The 27749-nt window shown below is 53.0% G+C and overlaps 2 protein-coding genes across 49 annotated transcripts in view; one reads left to right on the forward strand and one right to left on the reverse strand.

Moving 5' to 3' along the window:
• DCUN1D2 (defective in cullin neddylation 1 domain containing 2) overlaps positions 1-10196 on the reverse strand; it is a 29898-nt gene extending 19702 nt beyond the window's left edge. For 4 of the 24 annotated variants that reach the window (XR_014820004.1, XR_014820006.1, XM_084982417.1 and 1 more), the window contains exons 1-3: positions 10052-10196; positions 4589-4978; positions 2608-2776 (exon numbers count right to left, since the gene is read on the reverse strand). Coding sequence is in view for 17 of the 24 variants with exons in the window: in XM_084982417.1 (XP_084838543.1) it covers positions 2608-2621 (14 nt within the window). In the remaining 7 variants the exon portion in view is untranslated. Of the gene's footprint in view, positions 1-2607; positions 2777-4580; positions 5001-6286; positions 7904-8972; positions 9241-9506; positions 9927-10051 lie in introns of those variants that run through there. The other 20 variants (XR_014820003.1, XR_014820000.1, XM_021065976.2 and 17 more) reach the window with 15 other exon arrangements.
• Positions 10197-10287: 91 nt separating this feature from the next.
• TMCO3 (transmembrane and coiled-coil domains 3) overlaps positions 10288-27749 on the forward strand; it is a 44440-nt gene continuing 26978 nt past the window's right edge. For 10 of the 25 annotated variants that reach the window (XR_014818842.1, XR_014818843.1, XR_014818846.1 and 7 more), the window contains exons 1-8: positions 10288-10524; positions 12415-12494; positions 13790-13993; positions 16566-17075; positions 19007-19186; positions 22238-22429; positions 23601-23729; positions 26810-26902. Coding sequence is in view for 13 of the 25 variants with exons in the window: in XM_084981115.1 (XP_084837241.1) it covers positions 16632-17075; positions 19007-19186; positions 22238-22429; positions 23601-23729; positions 26810-26902 (1038 nt within the window). In the remaining 12 variants the exon portion in view is untranslated. 25 annotated transcript variants of the gene reach the window in all.

Raw genomic sequence — 27749 nt, forward strand, 5'->3', positions numbered from 1 at the left:
TCATGGCCATGCTGGATCCTTAATCCACTGAGCGAGGCCAGGGATTGAACCCACAGCCTCATGGTTCCTAGTCAGATTAGTTTTTGCTGCACCACGACGGGAACTCCATGGCTAGTGTTTTTATGCCTTCTTTGGAAAAGTTTTGCTTGACCTAAGATTACAAAGACAGTGTCTTATATTTTCTCTAAAATTTTATGGTTTTCAGTATCTTGTACAGGTCTACAATCTAGCTCAAATGAATTTTTTCCCCTTTTTTAGGGCTGCACCCACAGCATGTGGAGGTTCTCAGGCTGGGGGTTGAATCAGAGCTACAGCTGCCAGCCGACACCACAGCGACAGCAACGCAGGATCTGAGCCGCATCTGAGACCTAAACCACAGCTCACGGCAACGCCAGAGCGAGGCCAGGGACTGAACCCTTAACCTCATGGTTACTAGTCGGATTTGTTTCTGCTGCACCACAGGGGAACTCCCCAAATTAATTTCTGTATATGGTATGAAGTAGATACTGATGTTCAGTTTTCACATTTGCCCAGTTGTTGCAGCGTCATAGGTTGAAAAGATTCTTCTTTACCCCATTGAAATAATCAAAATGGACTAACAATCTTGCAATAGTTGAACAAAGTAAGAGGACCTGATGAATTCATTTCTGGACTTACGAGGCTACAACAATTCCGAATATGTGGCACCCGGTTAAAGACAGATAAAAAGACCCATGGAATCGGCAAAGGAGATCCGCATGCACAGTTCTTTGTTTGTAAAAAGACGTCAGAGTATCTCATACGTTTTATTCAGTTCACCTAGGAAGCCCCCAATGAAAGGATGTAAATTAACTGTTAAAGGCAGGTTTTCTGACACAGTCAAGAGCTTGGAGCCAGGAGTTCCCGTCATGGCTCAGCGATTAACGAAGCAGGCTAGTATCCATGGGGATGCGGGTTTGATCCTGACCTTGCTCCGTGGGTTAAGGATCTGGTGTTGCTGTGAGCTGTGGAGAAGGTCACAGATGTGCCTTGGATCCTGTGTGGCTGTGGCTGTGGTGCAGGCCGGCAGCTCCACCTCTGATTTGACCCCTAGCCTGGCCATATGCTGCGGGCAGGGCCCTAAAAAAAAAAAAAAAAAAAAAAAAGAGTTAAGAGCCAGGGAAAAGTGTGAAGAAATCCTAGCAGAGAAGACACAGAGGCCGAAGCAGTTTCTAGAGCTTAGTGCTATTTGGACTAGAGGCAAACAGCCCTTCGCATCCCCGAGCACGAGGGTATCTCCACGCCACAGTCTGCGAACCGCTCACAGTTCTTGTGGTCAGTGTCCGCACGATGCCCTCACCTCCCACTGGCGTGAGCACAGAGCCGCCCCCACCCGCTGTCGCCTTGTCACCGTAAACTGCGCTCTGCACGTGCCATGGGGGAGCACGCGAGAGTGTCTACAACGTTTTGGAAGGACTGACACTCAAAAGCTTTAAAACATAAGTTATGACGCTTAACAGGATAATCAAAATTTAAACACTTTGCTTGTACAACATAGTTCCAGACAGTGTCTAAGAAGTGCCGGCTGGCATCTCTACGGGAGGCTCTTATTCCCTAAATCTCCCCCGTGGGGCATTTTCAGAGGTGGGACAACGTGCAGAGTGATGCCAGTGGAACCCCGCTTTTTGTTTGGCTGCACCCGCAGCACGGGGAGGTTCCTGGCCCAGGGATTGAACCTGTGCTGCAGCAGGGATCTGAGCCACGGTGGTGACTTGCTGCGCCACCAGGGAATGCCTCAAATGCTTCCTTAAGAGGTGTTTTCCCTTCTAAAACTACTGCGAAGTCATCCGTGCTTTCCGAGGTGCAAAGAACACACACAAACACGCTGTTACGCTGCGGGAACGACACATCTGCTGTCTGGTGGTTCGGTACCACCGTCAGCAACGTGCCAAGAGGGGAGAAATAAGGCCTCACAGCATCGATCGTCTCAGTAGACTCGTTGAGTGCTGTCCGCACGGCTTAAGAACATGTTTACCTAAGGCTTTCAGGCTCCTTCAGCAGCTAAAAATAAGCGCATCTAAGCTGTCAACACTGAGATACCAGAGTCCGGCCGGTCAGCAAGCGGGCCTCTACGGCACCTCCATGAGCCTCACGCTGAGCAGACGCTGACGCCGCGCGCGTTCTCATTTACCCCCTGACTCACCCAACGAGCGAGAAGCGTCTCGGGTGTTCAAGAACCCTTTAACCCAACCTCGCAGTGTTACAAGCAAAACACCAAGTGACGTTTTATTAATGTTTAACCTGGCAGCACGCTAAATCACACATTTAGCACACAGTCTCATGAAATGAACTGAGTGGCTGGAAACAAAGAGATAAACCACCTGGAGGTTTACTGTCAATTCAAAACTGGAAGGAAAAAAATTCAAAAGGAGAAAACACTACAAAAGGAATTAATCTGAATAAAAACACTGAATGGAACTTTAACCGGAATTTAAAAGAAAACCAAAGGCTTGAGGCGCAAATGAAGGAGACATTTGAAAGACACACCAAGAGCATAAACTGATCGAGGTTTTCAGGTTGCTGAAAAATAATTAATGTTGGAAGTAGCTTCCTTTCTGAAAAAGTGTACACGGAGACCAATTTACTTACCCAAGCTCGGTCATGCCATCTACAAATTCCTTTTTGCTAAATTCACACTGAGTCGCAGCCCTGAATTTCCATGCTATAAGCAAAACGCTGATACTGGCAGGGTCTAGGCTTAAGTCATCACAAAACCGTTGAACCCCATCAATTCCAATTTTATTTTCATCTTGTGGATCTATGGTTCAAATTGAGGAAAAAAGAAATTAAAAGTACTACTACAACAGGTGGGAAGAATCACACCCCCACTACACGGTTCTAGCAAGTACGTTTCAAACACGTCAAAGCACTGCAGTTTTCTACCATACAGGAAGGAAACAGCAAGAAATAATAACTGGCTCAGCAGTTAACAAATCTGACCAGCATCCATGAGGATGCAGGTTTGATCCCTGGCCTTGCTCAGTGGCTTGCCATGAACTGTGGGGTAGGTTGCAGATGCAGTTCTGATCCCTCGTTGCTGTGACTGTGGTGTAGGCCTGTGGCTACAGCTCCGATGCAACCCCAGCCTGGGAACCTCTACATGCTGCAAGTGGGACCCTAAAAAAAAAAAAAAAAAAAAAAGAAGACGAAAAAGGAGAAAAGAAAAAGAAAACAATGCTCATTTTTGGAAAAACTCTGAGTCTCTCTCTCTTTTTTTTTTTTTTTTTTTTGTCTTTTCTAGGGCCACGCTCGTGGCACACAGAGGTTCCCAGGCTAGGGGCCCAATCGGGGCTGCAGCCGCCGGCCTACACCACAGCCATAGCAATGCAGGATCCGAGCCACATCTGCGACCTACACCACAGCTCACGGCAACACTGGATCCTCAACCCACTGAGCGAGGCCAGGGATCAAACCTGAAACCTCAGGGTTCCTAGTTGGACTTGTTAATCACTGAGCCACGACAGAAACTCCACGAGTCTATTTTTTTCATCACAGAACATGTTTCTGAACCAAGATTTTTTTTTTTCTTAAAAAAACAATGCAACTTTCAATTGATTTTTTGGATCTAAATAGATTAAAGTATACACAGTATTTTCAAAAGTATAAAATGAAAATAATAAGAATGTAAAACTAAGGGAGTTATTCTGTTTGAGATAATAAATTGTGGAAATATTAACCTTAGAAACTGCGAGAAAGAAAAGGTGAAGCAGCTCCTGAGAGGCTGCCGCTGTCGCGTCACGTGGAGACCTGACACCTGATGCAAAGCTGAAGCCAGCTGAGCCATCTGCGTCCGCAGAGACTCACCACACAGACTTATTTTTGCAGCATGACTGTATGTATTTTGATAGGAAACGCTCTAGTCTAAGTGCCGACTTCAATAAAAATAACAACTGCCCCCAAAAGATGACACAAAGGTTTCTCTGCCAAGAGCGCTTCCAGAAGCTGATGCAACTGGAGTTGCTGCGGGCTCAAGCGTCGGGACTCGACCCTCGTGGCAGAATTATTCTCATGACTTGGGACCATCCCTTTTTCTTTTGTCTTTTTAGGGCCACACACGCGGCATATGGAAGTTTCCAGGCTAGGGGTTAAATCAGAGCTGCATCTGCCGGCCTACACCAACGCCGGATCCTTGACCCACTGAGTGAGGCCAGGGATCGAACCTGGCCTCATGATTATGAGTCAGGTGCATTACCACTGAGCCACAGAGGAACTCCCGACTTGGGACGGTTCTTAAACGGCCTTCTCACCAGGTTTTCCTGCCTCAGTGGATGTGCTGGGGAAAAAGTGTACTAACGGGCGTGGCAACCCGGCCTGGACACCAAGCCTGCAGGCAGTGGCCACCCTCAGCTGACCGCGGGTGCATTAGCCTCTGCCTGGCACAGGTGCAGGCAGGAGGACTCACTGCCCATCAGGGTTCAGACCCCCCACCCCCGAGTCTACAGCGATGAGCAGCCACGGTCATTTAAACAACCGAGCTACGCAGCTGAGCACGAGCAGGATCGGCAGGCCACAGGCCACTGCCCCGGCCTCCGGAACGCCCCAACACGCACGGCGCCCCTTACCTTTGTACCTGTTATACAGCTGCTCCAGCTTCCTCCTGTCCACGGAGCTGCTCATGAATTCCTGGTGAAACAAGCCTGGCTTCTGGAAGAAGCTGCCTGTGGCCACGTCTAGTCTCCACTCGTTCTGTGCTAAGCAGCAGATGGCAGTCCTCTTGCCAGCCCGAGTAAATGCCATGAACTGGCAGACCTTGTCCTTCTGAGATGATTTAAGCTTACGCTCTGGGAAGCAAGGGAAGCGGGGAAGACAGCAAGGCCCGCGAGGAGGTCTGTCTCAGCCCTCTGGCTCTGCCTGTGTTGTAATCGGACTTGATTTTTTCTTGTTGGTGACTCAATTCTGCTTCAGCTTTACAGGAAGATAAAGCCTTGATCTTCGTCAGTTAAAAGGACTGCACGGGCTTCTGAAAATTCAAACGACAGCATCTACATGGTGACAAATATGCAAAGTCCAGTCTCCCCAAAACTGTAAGACTCTGTACTTTATAAAGGTATTTTCTATTTCTATTGTATTTTGGTCCCTATCCAGTTCACTTTGCATGAAGTAGGTTCTTTTTCCCTAAGTCTCGGTAAAACCCGTCGTATAACACACATGTATCTCTGAGGAAATGAGGCTGCGTGTGTGACCCAAGGCCTGACCGTGTCCCCACAGCCCAGCCATGGGTCCTCCTTGGTTTCAACTACTCTCAGGCCCCAAGGACCACGAGGAGGGCCTCACAATTTGGAAACACCATTATATTTTCCGTTTTCCTCAGATTAAAATTAGCATAACAACACTGATGAAAACAAACACATATAACACAGACTGATGTGAAAAGCAATTTATAGAAGCATCCGAGAGCAGGCACGAAAGGTCTGTTCTGATTAAATGAAGATGATACTAACAACGTGGTGGACGTAAGACAGAAATAAAGTGCAAAACTGGGCCGAGGCCGCGGGCAGGCAGTAAACAACAGCACTGCCAAGCCCTGACTATATATAGTATATAACGAAAGAGCATTGCCTCGGGATGGCTCCAGATATGGATGGCTAAGGTCTTACTTCTCTAAGGGAACCTGACAAAGACGACACCAGAAATGAAAGTGATTCACTCATTTCTATAAGTTGCAACAGATGCTATAATCTCCTGGGTGCTACTACTTTATAAAGATGCTGCATTACAGTAACATGATAAAGGGAAAAGCCTCATGTAAAGGGCTTATGTTTTTAAAAAGATGAGACAGGAGTTCCCGTCGTGGCGCAGTGGTTAACGAATCCGACTAGGAACCATGAGGTTGCGGGTTCGGTCCCTGCCCTTGCTCAGTGGGTTAACGATCTGGCATTGCCGTGAGCTGTGGTGTAGGTTGCAGACGCGGCTCGGATCCTGCATTGCTGTGGCTGTGATGTAGCCTTGGAAGAAGCAGCTCTGATTCGACCCCTAGCCTGAGAACCTCCATATGCTGCGGGAGTGGTGCTAAAAAGTAAAAGAAAAAAAAGTGCAACAGTGGCCACAGGTGGCCTGCTTCTCCTGGCCACGAAACCTGAGAGTGGCGACATGAGATGTTCCCCTTTGTACCAGACCGACTCCTCACCAAAATGCCAACACAGAGCAGAACACAACTGAGCCAGGAGTGAGCTAATGCAGCCCACACAGTCTGCTCCCCAGGTGTGGCCTGGGGACCCCAAGGAGCCCTCCACCACAAAACTATCTTGGGAATGACTCTGGCTGTTACCTTGCTCACCTCACAGGTGCACAGTGGAGGCTCCAGGGCCCGCCCGATTGGAGCACAGAAGACAGGAGAAACTTCTATTAAAGATGTTTGTAAATGTTACGTGCACGTGTAACGAGTTTATTATTATTACTTTTATCTTTATTTTTGCTTTTTAGGGCCACACCCACGACATATGGAGGTTCCCAGGCTAGGGGTTGAATTAGAGCCATAGCGGCCGGCCTACACCACAGCCACAGCAACACCAGATTCGAGCCGTGTCTGCGACCTGCACCACAGCTCACGGCAATGCTGGATCCTTTAACTGATTGAGAGAGGCCAGGGATCGAAGCCAAATCCTTATGGATGCTAGCTGGGTTCGTTACCACTGAGCCACAGCGGGAACTCCCTGTTGTTACTTTTAAACATACAAATAATTTTAAACTTTCCATTTGAATTTCACATACAGTAAATATCGATAGCTACAATCCCAGTAATGTCCTAAGGTGTATGGGCCTGGGATTTAAAAGCTTGGAAGCTGCTGTGGAGGGTAATGCGGGGACGGTCGTTTTGCCTACTTTCAACAAGGACTGAGCCCTAAGTTCCCTCTTGGAACCTGATGAAAGTCACGGCTCTTCTCGCCAGGAAAACACAGGTAGTACGCATGTGGGTACATGGTTTGGCGTGGAATTGCAGGTTCTCACAAACCTTCTAAGGCCATCTTGCCTTCTCAGAGGCTGGAGGAGGCAGAACTGGGCTAAGAACGCTGGCGAGATGGGTGCTCTGGTCCCCACCCCCGTCCCAGGGCAGGGAGGGGGTGCAGACACAGCTGCTCTGAGGTAGGCGGGCTGCACCCCCTGCACTGCCGTCCTGACTTGCTTCCCAAGGACACACGGAGAACGTGTATTCCCTACGTTAGTTCCTGAACATGAGCCTTTGAGAAAAACCTGAATTCAAGGTCCTACTCCGTGTAAAATTAACTGTTGCTAAATGAGGGCCTACCCCCTACGCTCTGACAGCAAACTGACAAATGAAGCCAGCCTCTCGAGGATGCTGGCGGGCTTCCCCAAGGGAGGCAGGCAAAGCCAAGACCTCCTACGGAAACCTTCCGACAGTGACAGACGGTCCAGCCCAAGACGGTGCACAGTGAGGACCAACCCAGGAAGCTTCACCCGGGAACCCGCTGTCAGTGCCGGATTTCACGTTCTGTCCGGCTCCTAAGACGACACTCGGTGTACACCTGCAGTCAAGTCCAGCACAACGAGGGGTGACGTGCTGACACGCTGTGACACGGGTGGGCCTCAGAAACACGCTGAGTAACAGGTCACACACTCCGAGACTCCACGGACATCCAACGTCCAGCACGGGCAAGGCCACAGAGACGGACGCAGGTGGTCGGGGAGGGGCGCCGGGGAGGGGCTTCCCTTAGGGATGGAGACGTCCTGGAGCCAGACAGGGGCGGCGGCAGCCCCACCACGCGTGTCCCGAGCAGCACCGACGTGCACTCTGAAATGCTCATCTCTGCAGTGCGTGGGTCTCACCTCGGAAGAGGTCAGCATGGCACCCCGGGAACCTCCAGGACAAATCCCAGAGGAACACGGGGCCAGGTGACTGAGTCATCCAAGTCGCCAAGGACCATATCTAAATTGAAAATAAGTGGCGTTCAGCGGAAATGAATCTGACCAGTATCCATGAGGATGCGGGCTCCGTCCCTGGCCCTGCTCAGTGGGTTAAAGATCCAGGGCTGCTATGAGCTGTGGTGTCAGTCACAGACGTGGCTCAGGTCTGGCATTGCTGTGGCTGTGGCGTAGGCTGGCAGCTGCAGCTCTGATTTGACCCCTAGCCTGAGAACTTCCACATGCCACAGGTGTGGCCCTAAAAAGACCAAAAAAATAAATACAAATAAATAAATAAATAGAAAATAAGTTACCCTTAAAACGACCTTCCAGAGACACCAGGTGCAACCAAGTCTCCTCCCAGGGCCAACGTGCAAGAGGCTGCCAGGCAGCCACACTTGGTTAACGGCAGCCACTTGGCCACCTTGACGGCCTCGGGTACAGCAGGCGGCGGGTGCATGGAGTTAGACCCAGGTGTCCCCTTTCACTCTCTCGGCTTTCTGGCCTCTCCAGCGAGTCAGGCTCCTGCCCACCCAGCCCCTTCCCCTTAACTGCTGGCGAGTGCTGTCTGCGGGCGACGGAGGGCTGCCCGCCCCCCGTTCTGGGGACCACCTCCTCCGGTCCTCCTGGCTCCCTGACCAGCTCTTCTCCAGCCCCTTCCTGGCTCTCTTCCCACCCGGAAGCGCTGTCCTCACACCGCCACTCCGCTCCCGACAGTCCTCCTGGAGCATCTGCCTCCTGCTTGAAACCCTCTCCTGGCCTCCACTCCCATTTGGACAAAGACTGCCCTTCCTTCCCGGCCCTCGAAGGGCGCCACCCTTGAGGCGCAGCCAAAGGGCTGGTTCCAGTTCCCTCCACAGTCTCCTGCTCGGTCCCTTTTCCCTGGTTCTCCGGGCTCAGCCAGGCCATCCTGATGCCTGGATGCAGCACCTAGCCTGCCTTTCCACCAGGCTGCCCTCCCACCCAAACATTCTAGAGAGTTCAACTCCCACCGTGTTTCTGCGGCTAAGCCTTCACACCTGGGCATCGGACATGACGTTGTGTCCTCTGCACTACAGGAGTCCCTGAAACCAGTGTCCCTCCCTGGCACTTACCAACTGCAAAAAAGTGGTTGTGTGTTCCGTGCCTGTCCTTCCTGCCAGGTCACCAGCTCCATCAACGCCAAGCACACGTCTGTCTTGCTCAGCACGGAGCTCAGCATCTTATACACAGCAAGCGCCGGGTTCACTGAAGGGTCGCCCAAACCCATCCACGGCCTCGTTTTCACGACACTTCGAAGTCGCTGTACATTTCCTAACACTTCTCTGTGAACCCCAGATCCATCGCTGACTCCTGTATCTCCCCTGCTCCCGCATCTTCTTCCTGCACAACCGGCCGGCCTTGGACAGGTTCTGCTTTGGTCACGCACGTCGGCATCTGCTCGCACCTCCAAGCCCGGACGACACGCCTTTCTTTGCTCCTCCTCCCTTTCTGACCAGCTCTGTGCAAGGCCTCGCCCTTCTTGCCTCTCATCCCTCTTATTCCTACAGATGGTCTCCGTCCAAGTCCTCACCTCCTGCGGCCCAGGCTATTCCCACAGCCTCCCGGCTGGTCTCCCTTACATGGGATCCTGACCCACTCAGACCCACCTGTCCTCCCGACAAAAGGTGATCGCTTCGCACGCACTGCTCCCTCTCAAAAGCCTTCCACAGCGCCCGTTCTCGACCCTGACGTCCACGTTCCGGCCACTCTGGACTACTGGCCAGGCTCAAAGGCGCAGTCCTGCCGCCTGACCTCGGCGGGATGCTGGTGTGCCCCCAACGTCCCTCCCTCCTCGGTCACCTGGCTGCTCACGCTTCCGAAGACGCACTGACCAGAGCCCCCGGCCCGCTCAGTGCCTCCACCTCCTCAGTCAGCAACGCTGCCCCTGGGTCACCGGCCAGGTCCCACCTGCGTGCCTCCCGCCACCGGCGTCCCCACCGCGCCCGAGGCCTTCGCGCCGACCCGGACCCCGACTCTCCCGCAGCCTCCCGGTCAGGTCTCTCCAGAGCCCCTGGCTCCCGCCTCCCAGCCCCCGACCTTCCCCAGCCTAGGTCCCGCTCCCACCCCCGACCTTGGCCAACCCCACCAGCCCTCCCCGACCCCCGGGTGCCCAGGAGGAGCCACGCGGAAGGCGATGGCACGTGCCGCCTACCATTCTCCCCTGGGCGCCCCAGCTTCTCGCTGGCCCCGGCCAACTGCGCAGGCGCCCTGGTCCGGCCGCGCCGTCCCTGTCCTCGGCTCTCGAAACACCTGCCTCGGGAGGCAGCTGCAGGTCAGGCCCGGGGGACTCCAACTCCCGGCGTGCCCTGCTCCGCCCGGGGGCCGACGGGAGCCGGGCACCGCCCCGCCTCCAACTCCCGGCGTGCACCGCGCCTCCCCGGGGCCGCGGAACCCCGCCCCGCCTTCTTGGCGGCGCCGCCTGTTCCTCTAGGCCGCGTCGGCGCAGACGGCTCTCCCAGTGCGCCGGCGGCCGGGCCCTCTGCGCGCCTCACCCAGTCCCCGTCCCCGCCCCGGGGGCGGCCCCACCGCCTGGGAAGGGATGCGGAGAAGGTGCGTCCCTGCCCTCCCCTCGGCTCCCCGCGCCGGAGTGCCGGGCCCAGGACTCACCGCCGCCGGGACGTCACGGTGAGCGCTGCGCGGCGTTCGGCGCGGGGTCCGGGTCCCGCCTGAGGTGCGGTCTCGGGGCTCCCCTCCCAGGGTCGCCTCTTCCGGGGGGGTCTCTCGAGCCGGCCTTTCTCTTTCCCTCCCCGGGGGTCTCCCCTCCCCTCCTCGGGGGTTTCTCCTTACTGAGGGCGTGTTCTCCTCCTCTGCAGGGTCTCTCCTCTCTCGTGGGGTCCCCTCTCCCTGGGCCTTGGTCTCCCCTCTCCCGGGGTCTTCCCGCCCGAGCCTGCTGCTCCCGCCCGCGGGCGTGCGGCAGTGCTGCACCGGAGCGCCCTTTTCCAGACCCGCGCAGCTGGCGGCGGCCCCAGGGTTGCGGCGGGAGCGGGGGCGGGGGGCTCGGAGGGGCTGGGGGGAGCGCCTCGCCGTTCTTGAGTCACCGATGACGCTGCGGACACTGCCGGCCACACCGTTGGACCGTATACACCCTCCAGGCGCCTGCCGCTCGAGTCCCGTGTGCGGAGGAGCCGCTGCTCCAGGATCCCCTCTGGGTCCGGGCCTCCTCGCTGCCCCCAGGTTCCTTTCACATCTCACCTGTGAGCCCCGAGTGAGGCCGTGGGTCACCGTCCACGTGCGGTCAGATCGTGCGCTCGTCCAGGTGAAGGCGGCTGCAGTGAGGCCCTCCCCCAGAGCCCTGAGCTCTCTTTCATTCAGGGTCAGCGGGGGACCGAGCCCAGGAGACGGCCTCTCCCAGGGCTCCGAGCCGGAGGCTGGATGGCAGGGGTTTTAGAGAAGGGGTGCCTGCGGCCCTGCACACCTGGCGCAGAGCGTGGCTGCTAGTCACAGGCAGTGTCGCAGTTCTGATGTTAGCGCTCCCCGGAGTGCGGCAAGATGCCGCAATCTGGGCTCGTAAGCGTTTTTCCTAAAGAACAACCTCTGGTCTGTTCTGTCTGTTTTCCCAAAGCACAGAGGCCTCGACCTGCTCCCTCGGTCTGAGTTCCTCTCAGGGGCACTGGCGGCACCGGCCACAGTGCTCCATGCCTGATCCTCCAGCAACTGCCCGACAAGCAAGGCTCCTCGGTTTACAGCCTTTTCCTATTTGTTTTTCTTATCGTTTTTTGGGTCACAGGATCATACTGGTTCCAAATTTCTCTTTTAATAATCAGTGTTAAAAAGATAGTGTCCTAGTGATTGGATTACTCAATGGAATGTTTGGTTTTTGTGGGGTTTTCTTGTTGGTTTTTTTTTTTTTGTTGTTGCTGTTGTTTAGGGCTGCACCTGCGGCATATGGAAGTTCCCAGGTTAGGGGTTGAATCAGAACTGCAGCCGCCAGCCTACACCACAGCCACAGTAACGCAGGATCCGAGACTCATCTGCGACCTACACCACAGCTCACGGCGACACCGGATCCTTAACTCACTGAGCGAGGCCAGGGATCGAACCTGCAACCTCGTGGATCCTATTCAGGATCATTAACCGCTGAGCCACAAAGGGAACTCCTGGTTTTTGTATGATTAACTTCAAATACTTTAAAACTTGTTTCCTTGTTCCTTTTCTTAATCCATTCTCCAGTTCTTTTACTGATTAGAAATGAACCATAAATTGTTTTGTTTAGGTTTTTTTTATAGTCGGTTTACAATGTCAGTCTCTGCTGTACAGCAGAGTAACCCAGTGGGCCAGGTAAGTGCTCTGTCTTTTTAGAAGTACTCATCATTCGACTTGCCAGAGTGTGCAATGTACTCTTCAGGTGAAGTCCTCTGCAGATTTCGTTGCGACAGATGTGGCTTCCTTGGACCTTTCCATGAGGCCCTCCTTTCTGCCTGTGCAGTGTTGAACCTGGAGGTGCTAGTGAGAGCAGGAAAAAGTCGGATGTTAAACCATCTACTACAAATAACCCTCACGCTTTGCTTTTTCCAGAGGTGCTGCGCCCGTTAACCGTGATCCTGCCACACCCACGCCGCAGGGGCCGGATTTCCTGCCTGGAGCCCTGGTACCAGGTCAGTCCCCGTCCCCGCTCGGCTGGCGGGTCCAGCTGGGTGGGCGGGGCAGACACCTCGGGGATGGGCTGTCCTAAGAACTGTGTCCTACCTGGCCTTACAGCCAGAGGCTGCTGGCAACAAACTGGGCTCTCCTTCAGCAGTTCGATGCAGTGACTTTAAGTCGCTGGGTCTGGAGGGGCCTGAGGAGGAGACTGGGGTAGAGGGTCCTGTGACCCCACGTGAGCAGAAAGCTGGGAGGCAGAGCTTTGAGCTTTTCCAGGTTAACCCATGATGTGAAGTTGAAAAAAATGGAGGAGCTGCTTCCCTCTCTGCCCCCACTGCCCCATTCCCCTAAGGGCCTCCAGGGATGGGCGCTGGGGCTCCAGGGGCCCAGGAGCAGTGTCTGAGGATTCAGTCACACCCCCTGCAGTCACGCTGGCCCCAGAGTCGGAGGTGAGAGAGGAGTCATCAACTGTGGTGACTTTACTTCAAGAAAACCCGAGCTTAGGACTTTTTATGTAAAACCATTGGAAGTTTCTTGCCTTTTGTTTTTGAGTAGGCATGACGGTGAACCCATTTTCCTTTTTATTCTAAATCATTTACTACAGATAATTTATTACTTGCTCAAATAGTCTCATCAATTTAGAAGCAAGTTTGGGGATTCCTGTTCTGTAATTATAAGAACAAGCAAAACCTAGAGTTGCTGTCGTGGCCCAGTGGTTAACGAATCTGACCAGCATCCATGAGGATGCAGGTTTGATCCCTGGCCTTGCTCAGTGGGTTAAAGGGGCTCGTGTTGTCGTGAGCTGTGGTGTAGGTCACAGACGGGGCTTGGATCCCGTGTCGCTGTGGCTGTGGTGTAAGGCCAGTGGCTACAGCTCCCATTTGACCCCTAGCCTGGGAACCTCCATGTGCCGCGGGAGTGACGCTAAAAAACGAAAACAAAACAAAACCCCAAAAACGAAACAAGCAAAAATTTGGCAAATGTAAAAATTTGGGGAGCTATGTTTTAATTAAAGTTGGAATAAGTATAAATAGAAACTTTGGGGGAAGGGTTTGGTCCTTTCACCAAAGTTTTTAACTTGAGATAACGGTAGATTCACAGAGTTATAAGGGGTGAGACCCCGACCCTGTGTGGCGTCCCTGTTTCCTCCAAGGGTGACATTTTGCATGATGTGGTGACTGTGCAGATTACAGCAGAGATGCAGCCCAGGCACACATGGATGCACCCGTGTCACAGGCGTGTGTGAGTGCGTATGCGTGTGTGCGGATGTGTACGAGTGTGCAGCTGTGCCGTTCTGTCCCACGTGCAGACTTGTGTGGCCAGCACCGCTGCCAGGACACAGAGCGTCCCCCTGGATCCCGCTGCTGTGGCTACACCCACAGCCACCGTGCCCCCTTCCCTGGCCCCTGACAACCGCTGCCCACTCTCCGTCTCTCGTTTGTCGTGTTAAAGTCCCGTGAAGGGAATCGTGCGGTGACTGAGGTCCCCGGGTCATGTGCAGCCGTGGTTGAAGGTATGGAAATTTTAAGAATTCATTATAAAAACACAGCGAGTCCAAAGTATCTTTTTTTTTAATGACTAAAAATAACAGTAACACTGAGGCTAAAAGTACTTACTGTACCCTGAAGACAAAGCATGGTACCTGCTGTGTCTGTAGGATTCAAGAACCAAGGTTGAAGGTAAAAGGAGAGGTTTATGAGAAAGGAGTGATTCATATTTGAAGGGTCTACGCATAATTTCAATTTCGTGTTCATGATATAAACTTCTTTCCAGCGGAAGTATTAGCGTGACTGCAACTAAAATTCTCAAAGATTTCTCCTAAAAATGAAAACCTCGCTTAGGTTTGTGGGGTAGCGGGATAACCTTCAGGAACTTGCATGAGGAAGGAACCAGGAATGGGCAGGTGCGTCTTAATCACACAGCAGCCGCACAGCAGTTCACTCTCCTGAAGTTTGAAATCTGTAAAGGAGTCACTTTCTGAGGTCTTGTGGAGAAAATGTGTGAGGCTAGATCCGTGCGGGAGAGGAAGCATCTGAAGTTCGTCGCAGTTCTGAAAATGCTGCAGGCGTGCACCCTGGGTAGCGCTTGAATTCTCTTTCCCTTGAGACCCTGCAGGCCCAAGGATTGAGTCATCAAAGGAACAGAGCAAGGACATGCCAGGTGTCACTGCAATTGGTTAATGGCTTGCTTGTTTAAGGCGGTAACGTTTACTTAAAGTCGTGTGAGAACTTTAGCGTGAGGCAGTAATTCATGCGGCTCCTTCCCGGTTGTCCTGCCGGTCCCGGCCTCACTTCCAAAAGAATGCGATCTTTAGTGGATGACTTGTGATTGTCGTTCTGACCATCGGCCACTCTCCTGTCCTCAGTGCTGGCCATTTCAGGATCTCTTGAGGTCTGTAGAACAGTCCAGACCCCTGGGCTGCTGCTCTGCTGTGCTCCTGTGTTTTTCATAAGGTCTGTTTGTTTTCACTTTCTGTTGTCTGTCGTTTCGTGGTTTGGTCAGAGTTCTGTCACTGGAGCTGCACACTCTTTATTTTATTTTGTCTTTTTGCCTTTTTCTAGGGCCGCTCCCGCGACATATGGAGGTTCCCAGGCTAGGGGTCTAATCGGAGCCGTAGCCACTGGCCTACACCACAGCCACAGCAACGCAGGATCCAAGCCGCGTCTGCCACCTACACCACAGCTCACGGCGACGCCGGATCCTTAACCCACTGAGCGAGGCCAGAGATCGAACCCACAACCTCACGGTTCCTAGTCAGATTCGTTAACCACTGAGCCACGATGGGAACTCCTGGAACTGCAGGAGTTATCTTTGCTGCATCTAATCAGCTTTACCTGGGAAACCAGATTAAACTCATGAGAATTGAGATTACCAGTGAAATTAAAAAATATATATATATATGTATGTGTGTGTATATATAGATATATACACACACATACATAATATAGAATAGAATAACAATTGAGTCCTGTGGAAACACGGAGTTTTGTGTTTTCTTTTTGGCCTCATTGCTGTTCCTTGGGTGTATTTTAGGGCACGTCTCCCTGGGCTCTCCTGCATTCGTCACTTCTTCCTTGTTCTCTGTTTTCCTGCCTCTGAGGTCATTCTTTCTCAGTGACCCTGCTGTCACATCTCCACCTGTTCCTTGTTCAGCCTTCTGGGTGACATAGCTGCAGCTGCCACTGCTGCCTGCACTGAAGCCTGGGCTCACCGCGTGCAGGATCCTGTCTGTGCCCCAGTGGCCGGGACGGTTCCATGCTTACTGCCTGAGGTCCTCTAAAAAGAAGGAGAAGGAGCCTGAATTTAGATGCTGAAAGTGCATGTGTGGTTTTCATTCTTTCTGTCCTTGGTGCCTTGTTAGCGTGTAACTGTAGACTGACCTTGGAAATTTGACTGAATTCCAGGTGACTCTGGAAAGCCAGTGTTGAGGCCGAACCAGATAACAGTTCAGCTCCATTTCGAGCCACTGGGAGCTGGTTCCTGCGGTGCTGCTCGTCCGTGGCCTGGCCTTTGACACATGGACCTCTTGATAGAATTGGTTTTTATCTTTTGTACGTGATAGATTCAGTAGATGTGAGGCTGAGTTTTCCTTAAAAAAAGTGCCTTGAGGAGTTCCCGTCGTGGTGCAGTGGTTAATGAATCCGACTAGGAACCATGAGGTTGCGGGTTTGGTCCCTGGCCTTGCTCAGTGGGTTAAGGAGCCGGCGTTGCCGTGAGCCGTGGTGTAGGTTGCAGACGCGGCTCGGATCCCACGTTGCTGTGGCTCTGGCGTAGGCCAGTGGCTACAGCTCCGATTTAACCCCTAGCCTGGGAACCTCCATATGCCGCGGGAGCAGCCCAAGAAAAGGCAAAAAGACAAAAAAAAAAAAAAAAAAAAAAAAAGTCTTGAAATTCGGATGTAGCTTTTAATCTCAACTCTTCACCAGGCTCCCTACTGTAACATGTAGTACTTGATTATAATCTGTGTTAATATTACTCTCAGAGGTAGGACATTTTTCTCAGAAAAGTGGTAGTTTTTGGTAATTATCTAATAATCTCAGTAGTGATGCATCCTCATGACACATGACAGTAGATCTCTCTTTCAGCTGAAAATGTGTGTCTGAAATGCAGACACCCTTGGCCTGCCTCCCCCTGTACTCCCGACGTGGATCATGAGGGCTTTGGGGAACAGTCCCGTCTGGATGGTGCTTCCTTTCCTTCCCCTGCTGGCGGGTGGTGCGGAGCATGAAGAGGTGGCAAGACACGCCATCAAGTTGCACCGGGGCCGAGGGGCGGCCGTCACCCAGAGGAGGCAGTGGGTCCTCGACGGTTGCAGAAAGCTCTCTGGGCTTCTTCGCCAAAAGGCTGTGGTTCTTAACAAACTGAGAAATGCCATCAGAGCCGTGGAGCGAGACACGGGCCTGTCCGATGAAGAGAGGCTCTTTCAGGTGCACACGTTTGAGATTTTCCAAAAAGAGCTGAACGAGAGTGAAAACTCCGTCTTCCAGGCCATCCACGGGCTCCAGAGGGCCCTGCAGGGGGACTACAGGGACGTGGTGAACATGAAGGAGAGCAGCAGGCAGCGCCTGGAGGCCTTGCGGGAGGCGGCCATCAAGGTTGGTCCCAGGGCGCGGGCAGGCGGGGCCGGCAGGGCCTCTGTCTGGTCCCAGGGGCGCAGGAGAAGCGGTTGCTCCACAGAGTGGCCTGGCACAGCCAGCTCTGGTTACTTCTCAGTCTTGTCTAACGCTGGGGAATCCCTGGGCATTTAAGGTAGTTCGCACATTGTGGTTTGAGTTTGTCTGTCTGTCTGTCTGTCCTTCCTTCCTTCCTGTCTTTTTAGGGTGCACCCATGGCATATGGAGGTTGCCAGGCTAGGGGTCCCATCAGAGCTACAGCTCCTGGCCTACACCAGAGCCACAGCAACGCGGGATCCAAGCCACGTCTGCAACCTATACTGTAGCTCACAGCAACATCGGATCCTTAACCCACTGAGCAAGGCCAGGGTTTGAACCTGTGTCCTCATGGGTACTGGTTGGGTTCATTAACCGCTGAGCCACGATGGGAACTCCACGTGGTTTGAGTTTCTGGCAAGAGTTCCTTTTAGTGTGAAAGTTAACTTTCCTCAAGGTCCACGTACTGAAAACAAAAATGTTAGTTTGAAACAAATGTATACGTTTGAAGTAGAGATTCTGATAAAGGATACTTTTTTTTTTTCTTTTTGTCTTTTCTAGGGCCGCTCCGGAAGCATATGGAGGTTCCCAGGCTAGGGGTCAAATTGGAGCTACAGCTGCCGGCCTACACCACAGCCACAGCAACGCCAGATCCGAGCTGCATCTGCGACCTACACCACAGCTCAGGGCAACGCCAGATCCCTAGCCCACTGAGCAAGGCCAGGGATCGAACCCACAACCTCATGGTTCCCAGTCGGGTTCGTTAACTGACTACTGATCCGCAATGGGAACTCCATGATGAAGGATACTTTTTAAATTATTACTGTATCAGATGTGACATTTCTATCACTTTCTGAGGTATTATTGAAACCGTCTGGTGTGCGCCAGACACTTTAAACACACAGAGTGTCATTTCATCTGCATAGAAAGGCTGGGAAGTTATTGCACGCTTAAGAAGCAGAGGGGATGCGTACTTAGGAAACTTGAACCAGTGTGGTCTCTGTGGTAGAGTCGTGGCGATGGGTAAGTAGCCACCTGGTTCAGGCGTGCCGTCTGTGCTGTTATCATGCGCTAGAAACAGACCGGGACATCCCCCGTCCCCCCAAGCAGGCTCACCGCCTGGCCAGGTCCTGGGACAGGTGAGACACTAAACCCTTTGGTTTCCAGAGGCGTTTGGGGGCTGTCGACTCAGGGAGTTGTGCAGCTTCAGAGCAAAGGTGCATTTGACCCTGATCTGACCTGCGTGCTTCCCAGTGTCTGCACACATGCTGGTTCTCACCCCACGTCTCTGAGGGGGTCCAGGCGTGTGTGTTAGAGGCGGGGCGGGGTGGTGGTGGCTGAAAACAGCCGTGCTTGTCTCTGGGGTTGTCCTGCCTCTTGGTCCCAGCTGCGTCCCACTCCTTAAATGTGAATGAGCAGTAAGAGTTTTGACCTGAGATAGCCGTGCTTAAATTTGGTCATGTAGCATAAAGGTGTTGAATTCTATCACCAGCACCATCCATCAGTGCGAGTAGCTAACACTGTCACCTCTCCCCTTTGTCACCTGGAGCTGGCCTGTGTATGCTCTCCCGACAGATGTGGAGCTAAATAGCCAAGGGCCCTGGCTCTTTCTAAAGCACGATGGTGGCTGCACACACAGTTGGCACAGTGCCTGGGCACTAAGCAGTGGTGGGCAAGTGGTTTTTGTGTAGAGTTGACCTTCAGAGTCTGTTTACAGTCGGGTGTGAGTCTTTCAATGTCCGTGGGTAACTAGCTCTCTTGGGGGCTCTGCTCCGTGACGCCCACGGGCAGGCGTGTCTGCTGGAGCCCTGGGAGGTGGTGCAGGCAGGCCGGGCTCACCTCTTCACACCGCCGCTCTTCACCTTACAATCGCATAGGAGGAGACAGAGTATGTGGAGCTCCTGGCAGCAGAAAAACATCAAGTTGAAGCTCTTAAAAACATGCAGCATCAAAACAAAAGCTTATCCATCCTCGATGAGATTCTTGAAGACGTGAGAAAGGCGGCAGATCGCCTGGAGGAGGAGCTGGAGGAGCACGCTTTCGATGACAACAAGTCGGTAAGTAGCATCCCCAGGCTCTCCCCGGTGCCTGCTGAGCTGCTCACTGAGGGGAACTGTCTTGCACTTGTTTCTGGGTGTTTTGGGTTTTTTTTTTTTTTTCAGTTGTAATGGTTTTAATTTTTTCCATTATGCCTGGTTTACAGTATTCTGTCAGTTTTCTACTGTACAGCATGGTGATCCAGCCACACTTGTTTCCGTGTGTATTTTTTTTTTAATTTCAGTGTTTTTTTGGTTTTTTTTGGTCTTTTGTCTTTTTAGGGCCGCACTCAGGCATATGGAGGTTCCTAGGCTAGGGGTATAATTGGAGCTGTTGCTGCCAGCCTACGCCTCAGCCACAGCAACACCAGATCCGAGCCGCATCTGCAACCTACACCACAGCTCACAGCAACGCTGGATCCTTAACCCACTGAGCGAGGCCAGGGATCGAACCCGCAACCTCATGGTTGCGAGTCAGATTCGCTTCCGCTGCGCCAACACAGGAACGCCTTAATTTTAGTGATTGTTATTTTCTCCATTATACCTGGTTTGCTGTGCTCTGTCAGCTTTCTACTGTATATGCAGCAGGCGACCCAGTAGCACATGCGCATGTCCTTCCTTTTTCTCACACTGTCAGGCTCCGTCGTAAGCAACTAGATACAGTTCCCAGTGCGACACAGCAGCGTCTCATTGCGTATCCATTCCAAAGGCGGTAGTTTGCCTCTGTTAACCCCAGATGCCCAGTCCCTCCCACTCCCTCCCCCTCCTCCTTGGCAACCACACGTCTGTTCTCCAAGTCCATGATTTTCTTTTCTGTGAAAAGGTTCGTTTGTGCCGTATATTAGATTCTTTAGTGCATGTGTCTTTAGTGCATGTTGAATGTGAAGATAAAACGCAAGCACATCTGGGAGTTCCCATCGTGGCGCAGTGGTTAATGAATCCGACTAGGAACCACGAGGTTGCAGGTTCGATCCCTGGCCTTGCTCAGTGGGTTAACGATCCGGCATTGCCGTGAGCTGTGGTGTAGGTCGCAGACGTGGCTCGGATCCTGCGTTGCTGTGGCTCTGGTGCAGGCCAGCAGCTACAGCTCCGATTAGACCCCTAGCCTGGGAACCTCCATATGCCGAGGGAGTGGCCCTAGAAATGGCAAAAAGACAAAAACAAAAAAACGCAAGCACATCTGTTCTGTGGAACGTACCTCGGTGTGGTCCTGAAGCCAGCAGCATGCCGTCTCCTCCCAGTTTGGTTGGCCGTCCGAGGCCGTCTATGCTGCCTGGCGTGGCCCTGGGCTTCCGGGACAGTCAGGCTCCAGCACGGTTGCCAGAGAGCCCCACGTACCTTGCACGACCTTCCTGGGGTCCCAGGCAGGATATCCCCCTGCCACTTGTAAGAGACGCGGGAGTCTGGGGAAAGATGAGATCCATTCTAAAAATTGACTGTGGGTCTCGGGATGGACTCAGAAAAGGGTAAGGTCATGACGGCAAATCAGAACACGGTTCGAGAAGGAAGTGGGAGCGGAGAAGTGGTATGAACGGCACTTAGTGATTTCCGGGGGGGCGGGGTGGTATTTTAGGGCCCTGCGGCCTGGGAAGTGTTGTTCCCTTTAACCCTGCTCAGCGAGTGCATCCCCCTCCGAGCACGGGGCTGTCCCACCCGGCCTCTCCTGGTTCTCTGGGATGCCAGCGCCGTCCAGGTCAGTGCAGCCCAACAGCAGCCACCAGGTACAGGCTGAGCCCAAGACGGGCCTCCACTTGGATGCCATCCGCCCTTCTCGGGCGCCGGAACTCGCTAGAGCTGCCCACAGAGTCTAGTTGCTGGATGGACAGTTTGCTATGAAGGGTGCAACTCAGAAGGAGTCCGAAAGCCGAGGCGCCTGGCACCCTCCCCCCAAACACTTCCAGGTGTTGAGCAACCTGGAAGCTCTCTGAAGCCACCCTTTAAGGATTTTATGGAGGCTTCATTATCTAGGCTTGTGATTGACACGTCCTCCAGCCCCTCTGCCCTCCTGGAGGTCAGGGGAGGGGCTGAAATTCAACCCTTAGCACAAGGGTGACCATCCCCACCCCCCCGGGGCCCTGGGGGCCTCCCACCATCCCCTGGCTGAGTTCAGGTGACTTCGCAAGAGGCTTATGTGAATAGGGCACTCCTTTCACCTCTGCTGCTCTAGAGCGAAATGAGGAACTGGGGGCAAAAGGCAAACAAAGGAAAGATGTTTCTTCTGCTCTTTATCGTTCAGGAAGTTGGGAGCTGTGAGTCCGGAAAGGGGTCGAAGACCAAATATGTAGTTCTTGTTACAAATCAGTGTCACACCCTGAATCAGGTCAAGCAGGTGTTTAGAAGTGATCAAATCCTAAACACTTCCACGTTCTGTTTTTTTGCTTTTTAGGGCTGCACCCATGGCACATGGAGGTTCCCAGGCTAGGGGTCGAATTGGAGCTGCAGCTGCCGGCCTGCGCCACAGCCACAGCCATGCGGGATCCGAGCCAGGTCTGCAACCTACACCACAGCTCACGGCAACACCAGATCCCTGACACACTGAGTGAGGCCTAGAATGGAACCTGCGTATTCATGGGTACCAATCAGATTCGTTTCCACTATGCCACAGTGGAAACTCCCTTGAACCACTTTTTTCTTTTCTTTTCTTTTTTTTTTTTTTTTGTCATTTTAGAGCTGTACCTGCGGCATATGGAGGTTTCCAGGCTAGGAGTCCAGTTGGAGCTACAGCTGCCGGCCTACACCACAGTTGCAGCAACGCCAGATCCGAGCCGTGTCTGTGACTTACACCACAGCTCATGGCAACAGCGGATCAATAACCCACTGAGCAAGGCCAGGGATTGAACCGGCAACTTCATGGTTCCTAGTTGGATTCATTTCTGCTGCGCCACGACGGGAACTCCAAACCACTTTTTTAATTGAAAATGTTTTTCCAATTTTCTAATTTATTGGTCTTTTGTCACACCTGACAAAATACTGAAAACATTCCTATCTTTTTTCTGTATAGGATTTACTCTAAAATTTGAACTTGAAAACATCTAATCAGTTCTAGTGACGTAACATTGGTGGTTCTTGCAGGTCAAAGGGGTCAATTTTGAGGCGGTCCTGCGGGTGGAGGAAGAAGAGGCCCGTTCCAAGCAGAACCTCACGAGGCAGGACGTGGAGGAGGGCCTGGGGCTGAGCGTGCTCATCGACTCCCAGAGCAACCAGTACATCCTAGCCAAGCCCAGAGATGCCACCATCCCACGGGCTGACCACCACCTCCTAAAGGTAGCCCCACCTGCCCGCACCCTCCTAACAGCTTCCCTAGAATTCCGTTTTCTGTGGTCTGAAATGTTTTCTCTCGATTTTTAACTTTTTTCCCAAAAGAATAAGGCATTTTAATATTTAAAGCAAAAATTAATTTTGCTTTTGAGGATTTGGAAGACTTTGTGAAGTCAGGAGTTCCTGTGGTGAGATTAGAGCTGCAACTGTCTAAAAGCTGTTTTCACTCAAGTGGCTCGTTCTCCTGGGCAGTAAGTTTTGGCTGCAGTTTGGTGCGCATCTTGTTTAGATGTGGCTTGCAGCCCGGGAGCTGCCTCCCTGCACTGGCTGGCGCTCCAGGCGGGGTCAGGTGCACAGCCGTGCTCTCTGAGGAGACCGTCGAGTAAGAGGCCGTGGAATTATTTAGGGGCTCAAAGTTGATGTTGTGGTTCAGGACGGCTGTTTGGATGTGGACGGAGTGAGCGTGATGGGTGTAAGAGGACCAGGTAGGCGGCCGGCTCTCCAGTGGAGCTCCTGGCGCTGGGATTTGTACAGGAGAAGAAACCAAGAGCTCGGTCTTAAAGACGCTGCTGCGACAGACGGGCCGAGGGAGGACAGATGGTCCCATGGGCTCGTCTCTCGCGAGGGGCTGATCCCGGCATCCAAGGTCTCAATGCCATCGGTAAAAGCCGCAGGCGTGCTGCCTTCTCAGTCGCGCCTGGATGGAAACTGGGAGGCCGAGAAGGACGGCCTCAGGGTGTGAAGGGCGGGGTCTCCACCACCGAGGGGCTCCTCTCCCCTCTGAAAGTAAGGTGACTTTGGGACCATTTCGAATGAACATGCCCTTCCCTGTCACGCCGCCAGGAGTTCTACCGCCATTGGCGTCTGGCCAGATGGGTTACCGCTGTGCCGGCTCGAGTATCTCAGGAGGTGGGAAGCCTGGGGATGACTTCCCGGACTCAGCCCTCGAGGAGGCCTGGTTCTCAGGCTTCTGGAACAGCGTGGGTGGGGATCCAGCTGTGCTTGTGCGCCCCGGGGACCAGCCTCCTCCACCCCCAGAGCACCCTGGGAGTGCCAGCCGGTGCGCCTCCTGTCTGCCTTAAGTCCCGCTCAGTGCAAGTGGGGCCCTGCTTTCCCTCGAGCCGTGTTTCTCTTTCACGCTCTTAAGCTCACCGTCACCTGTTTCCTCCTGTGTCAGGACATTGTCACCATAGGGATGCTGTCCTTGCCTTGCGGCTGGCTTTGCACGACCATAGGCTTGCCGACCATGTTTGGGTACATTATCTGCGGCGTCCTTCTGGGGCCCTCGGGACTCAACAGTATTAAGGTAAGAACAAAACCCGTTTCGTTGTCTGCTGAACATGAACTTGCGAGGAGAGCGGTTTCTTAGAGGTGACGGCAGAGAAGACGCCCTTTAAACGTTGAGTTTGCTGAGAAGGCGCCGAAGCACCAGGGTGTTTTGTTCACCAGTGAGCGAGTGCCCTGCCCGGGGAAGGTGACGCAGTGCATGTCTTTAAAATTATGAAGATACTATTTGCGGTAACATTATGGAGTGGATTATTCAGACACTAAAAGGAACTAAAAATGCTGGATTAAATGTCTTTTAAGGAGTTCCTTTCGTGGCTCAGTGGTTAACAAATCCGACTAGGAACCATGAGGTGGTGGGTTCGATCCCTGGCCTTGCTCAGTGGGTTAAGGATTCAGTGTTGCCATGAGCTGTGGTATAGGTCAAAGACGTGGCTCAGATCCTGCATTGTTGGGGCTCTGGTGTAGGTTGGTGGCTACAGGGCCCCCGGCCTGGGAACCTCCATAGGCCGTGGGTGCGGCCCTAGGAAAGACAAAGATAAATAAATAAATGTATTTTAAAAACATGCCTAGCCCACCGAGAAGCTGATAAAATAGGAGTGATGGAGCCTTGACCTGGGTGTTGGGAGGCCCCCAGGAGGCCTGGGGCACTGAGGCTGCGCTTGCTGGAGGCTGTTTGCTGAACAGACGGACGGGAGCGTCATCCGATGTGGATGGTACTTTGGGCTAGTGAGGAAAGCTCCCCGGGCCTCTGTGGGCTTCACGACGTGCCCTCTAAGAGACAGGGTTTGGACGAGGTGGAGAGGGAGCTCCCACATAGGAGGAACCCCTAGTGTGGAGTGTGGGAGAGGGGCCACGGGTGAGACTCGCGGGAGTGGGAAAAGGGGGAGGCTTCTTCCTGCAGCCTCATGCCCGCCTCTGATCAGCACACCTGCCCAGGGTCGGGAGGGTTCCCACACCGGACAGCACGGGGTTGGGGGCTTGACAGACTGCCCGTCAACCCCTCACAGCACGCAGTCCAGCCAGTGAGACATACTCGGGTGTCCCAGCTGACAGCCTGGACCGTGGTGGGGAGGACAGCCTGGCCGGGTGGCCCCTGGGAAAAATGGTTTTAATTCCTCTTTTTACATATGTGGTTTTCATGTGATTAGGTCAGTGTTAAAAGCTGTGGGGGAGAAAGCTTTGCTTGCCCATGTCCCAGCCTCCCTTTCCTGAGTGGCTCCAAGCGGTAGCAAACACAAGTATGGTTTCCTTTTGCTTTTGTCTCAGCAGCAGAGATAGTTCAGAAGCCAAGAATTAAGGCTAAATAACTAGGTAATAGATCCAACTGGATACTCTGAATATTACATTTTTCTCTTTCCTTCTTCTTTGGCCGCCCTGCGGCCTGTGGAGCTCCCAGGCCCAGGATCAGATCCGAGCCGCACTTGCTGCCTAGGCTGCAGCTGCAGCCACACCGGATCCTTAACCCACCGTGCTGCGCCTGGGATTGACCTGCGTCCCAGCGCCCTCAAGACACAGCCGATCCCGTTGCGCCACAGCAGGAGCTCCTGAGTATTGTATTTCTCAATAAGTTAGCTCTACCATGGAAAAGTACTGTGATTGCAGTAGATAAGATACCAAGACAGAATTCTAAGATCTACTAGCCAAAAGTGGGAGTGGCCTATTGTACTCAAATATTTGCCCTTTTAGTTAATAGGCCTTCACTTTCTAAGTCACAGAATGTAAGCTGAGGTATGTTGCTTTGAAGTCAGATCACAGCCCAGTTTTTAGAAGGGAAAGGAAGGTGAGAGCAGCAGTAAGGAAGCATAAAAAGCGGAAGCCATAAAAGAAGTCAGAGCAAGCACGATGTTGTATAGAGAATCTGGGTGGAGCAGACTCCCGGTGCCACGGCGCCGGTGCAGACGTGTCAGGGGCACTCGAGGGAGTCAAAACAAGCAGACTGGCGTTTCCGCGTGGCGCAGCGGGTCGGCAGCATCTTGGGGACTCCAGATGCTGCAGGGCAGCCACAAAAGAAGAATCGTGACTGAGAGGGTGGCAGTTAAGGGAGGAAAGAGGTGGCTGCAGAGAGGACTGATTCGTGTGTTCACAGCTGACAGACGGAGGACACTCGGCGGCGTGCCGACACACTTGTTTTCATGTGTTTGAGGAACATTACACTGAAACGTTCGTGGCCACGGTGAAAATCTCCAATGCAAATAATGTAAATGGCACCAAACGTGTCAGCAAAAGCAACGTTCTCTGCTCGAGTGCGCGAACATTCAAGTTCCGTACACCCACCTGGGGCGGCCATCTCTGTGGCCCAGTGGTTAGGAATTCAGCATTGTCACTGCTGTGCTCGGGTTCAGTCCCTGGTCCAGGAACTTTCGTATGCTCTGGGCACGGCCAAAAAACCAGCCTGTGGGCTGTGCCCACATGCAGTCCAGGAGAAAATGCCATACTCAGTCTTGCCCAGGCCCAAGAGAACAAAACGCTCTTACAGTTGAGTGTTAGGCTTGGAAGTAACGCCTCTCCATCCCCAAAGGGGCTCTGAAAGGGACCAAGACTAGGAAGTAGCAGCGGCAATGACCTTGAATTCAGGTGCGGTCACGAGCTAGTTCTTAGAAACGAAATGAAAGTATTCCTGCAGCTAATCAAGAAAAAAAGAAAAAGAAACCCCTAAGTCCACCTTAGCTCAGATATAGAGGAAATTCAGATAAGTAGTCTTGTTTTTTTAAGTAGGCTTTTGAGGGAGTTCCCGTTGTGGCGCAGTGGTTAACGACTCCGACTAGGAACCATGAGGTTGCGGGTTCCATCCCTGGCCTCGCTCAGTGGGTTAAGGATCCAGCGTTGCCGTGAGCTGTGGTGTAGGTCGCAGACGTGGCTCAGATCTGGTGTTGCTGTGGCTGAGGCTGAGGCCGGCAGCAACAGCTCCGATTAGGCCCCTAGCCTGGGAACCTCCGTATGCTGCGGGTGTGGCCCAAATAGACAAATTAATGAATTAATAACTAAAAGGTTTTTGGGGATAGACCCATTGTGCATGTTAGGACAAGGTGGTTCTGTGAAGCGCCCTGAATTTGTTAAATGTATTAAGCAACATGGTTTTAAAACTTTCTTGGTTTTCAGTCGACTGTGCAGGTGGAGACGTTAGGAGAATTCGGTGTGTTCTTTACGCTCTTCCTCGTCGGCTTAGAATTCTCCCCAGAGAAGCTGAGAAAGGTAAGCCCGTCGGTGCCCCTGACGGGGTGTGACGCGGCCCCGTGCCCTCCCTGCACGACGTTCATGACTCCCTTGCCCAGCAGATTAGGTCCGTGTAGGACAGAGGTGATGTTTTAGTTCTTGAAAGATGCAGTCCAAAAGATTTCTTCGAAAGAGTGAAAATTCAGTGAACACGTGGAAATAGCCCTCATGTGGCTAATTCCAGAACAGTGAGAAGGGATGTGTGCGCACTGACTAACGTGCGGGTCCCTCCAGGAAGGCCCAGCGTTAGAGGCTGAGCCATCATAGGGACGGGTACTCCGTGTGCCACTCTGGGGACACATCCGGTTTTCACTCCCCAGTATGTGGCGGGCTTCGACTCACTATTCTGTGAGGTGAAAGCATCTGAAAGGTTAGTCGATTTTAGGGAGACGGTATGAGTGACAGTGGCGGAAACAGCAGGCCTCCTAAATCTGCTGCCTTGGGGATTATGACTCTGAAGCCTGGAGCGTTCGGAGTGGAAAGAGTCAGGTTGGAAGTAGATTAGCGGGAAGCTGCCTTGTTTCCAAGTGGACAAATCACAGAAGAGGAAACTGCTGACGTGAAAGTCCGGGGGCTGCGGGCGTTACGGGCCCGCACTGGTTACGGGACAGGGCGGCTCAACCCCGGCCCCATCACCTGACCCACGACGTGCGGAGCAGGGTCTCAGGCCCGTGGGGTGGTGACCAGGCAGCCTAGGACTGGCCCGATGAGCGTGGGCGCGGGCCCTGGGGCAGCGGCCTGTCCTTTACCCCGTAGTTCTGCTCCCGGCTCTCTCCCCGAGGCGGGAGCTGAGTGTGAGTTTTGGCATGCCCTTTTGGAAATTAGC

Source organism: Sus scrofa, chromosome 11 (genome assembly GCF_054392235.1).
Source record: "Sus scrofa isolate SSC_HxYL_T2T_F1_AM1 chromosome 11, Sscrofa_HxYL_maternal_Yorkshire_Landrace_v2.0, whole genome shotgun sequence".
NCBI lineage: Eukaryota > Metazoa > Chordata > Mammalia > Artiodactyla > Suidae > Sus > Sus scrofa.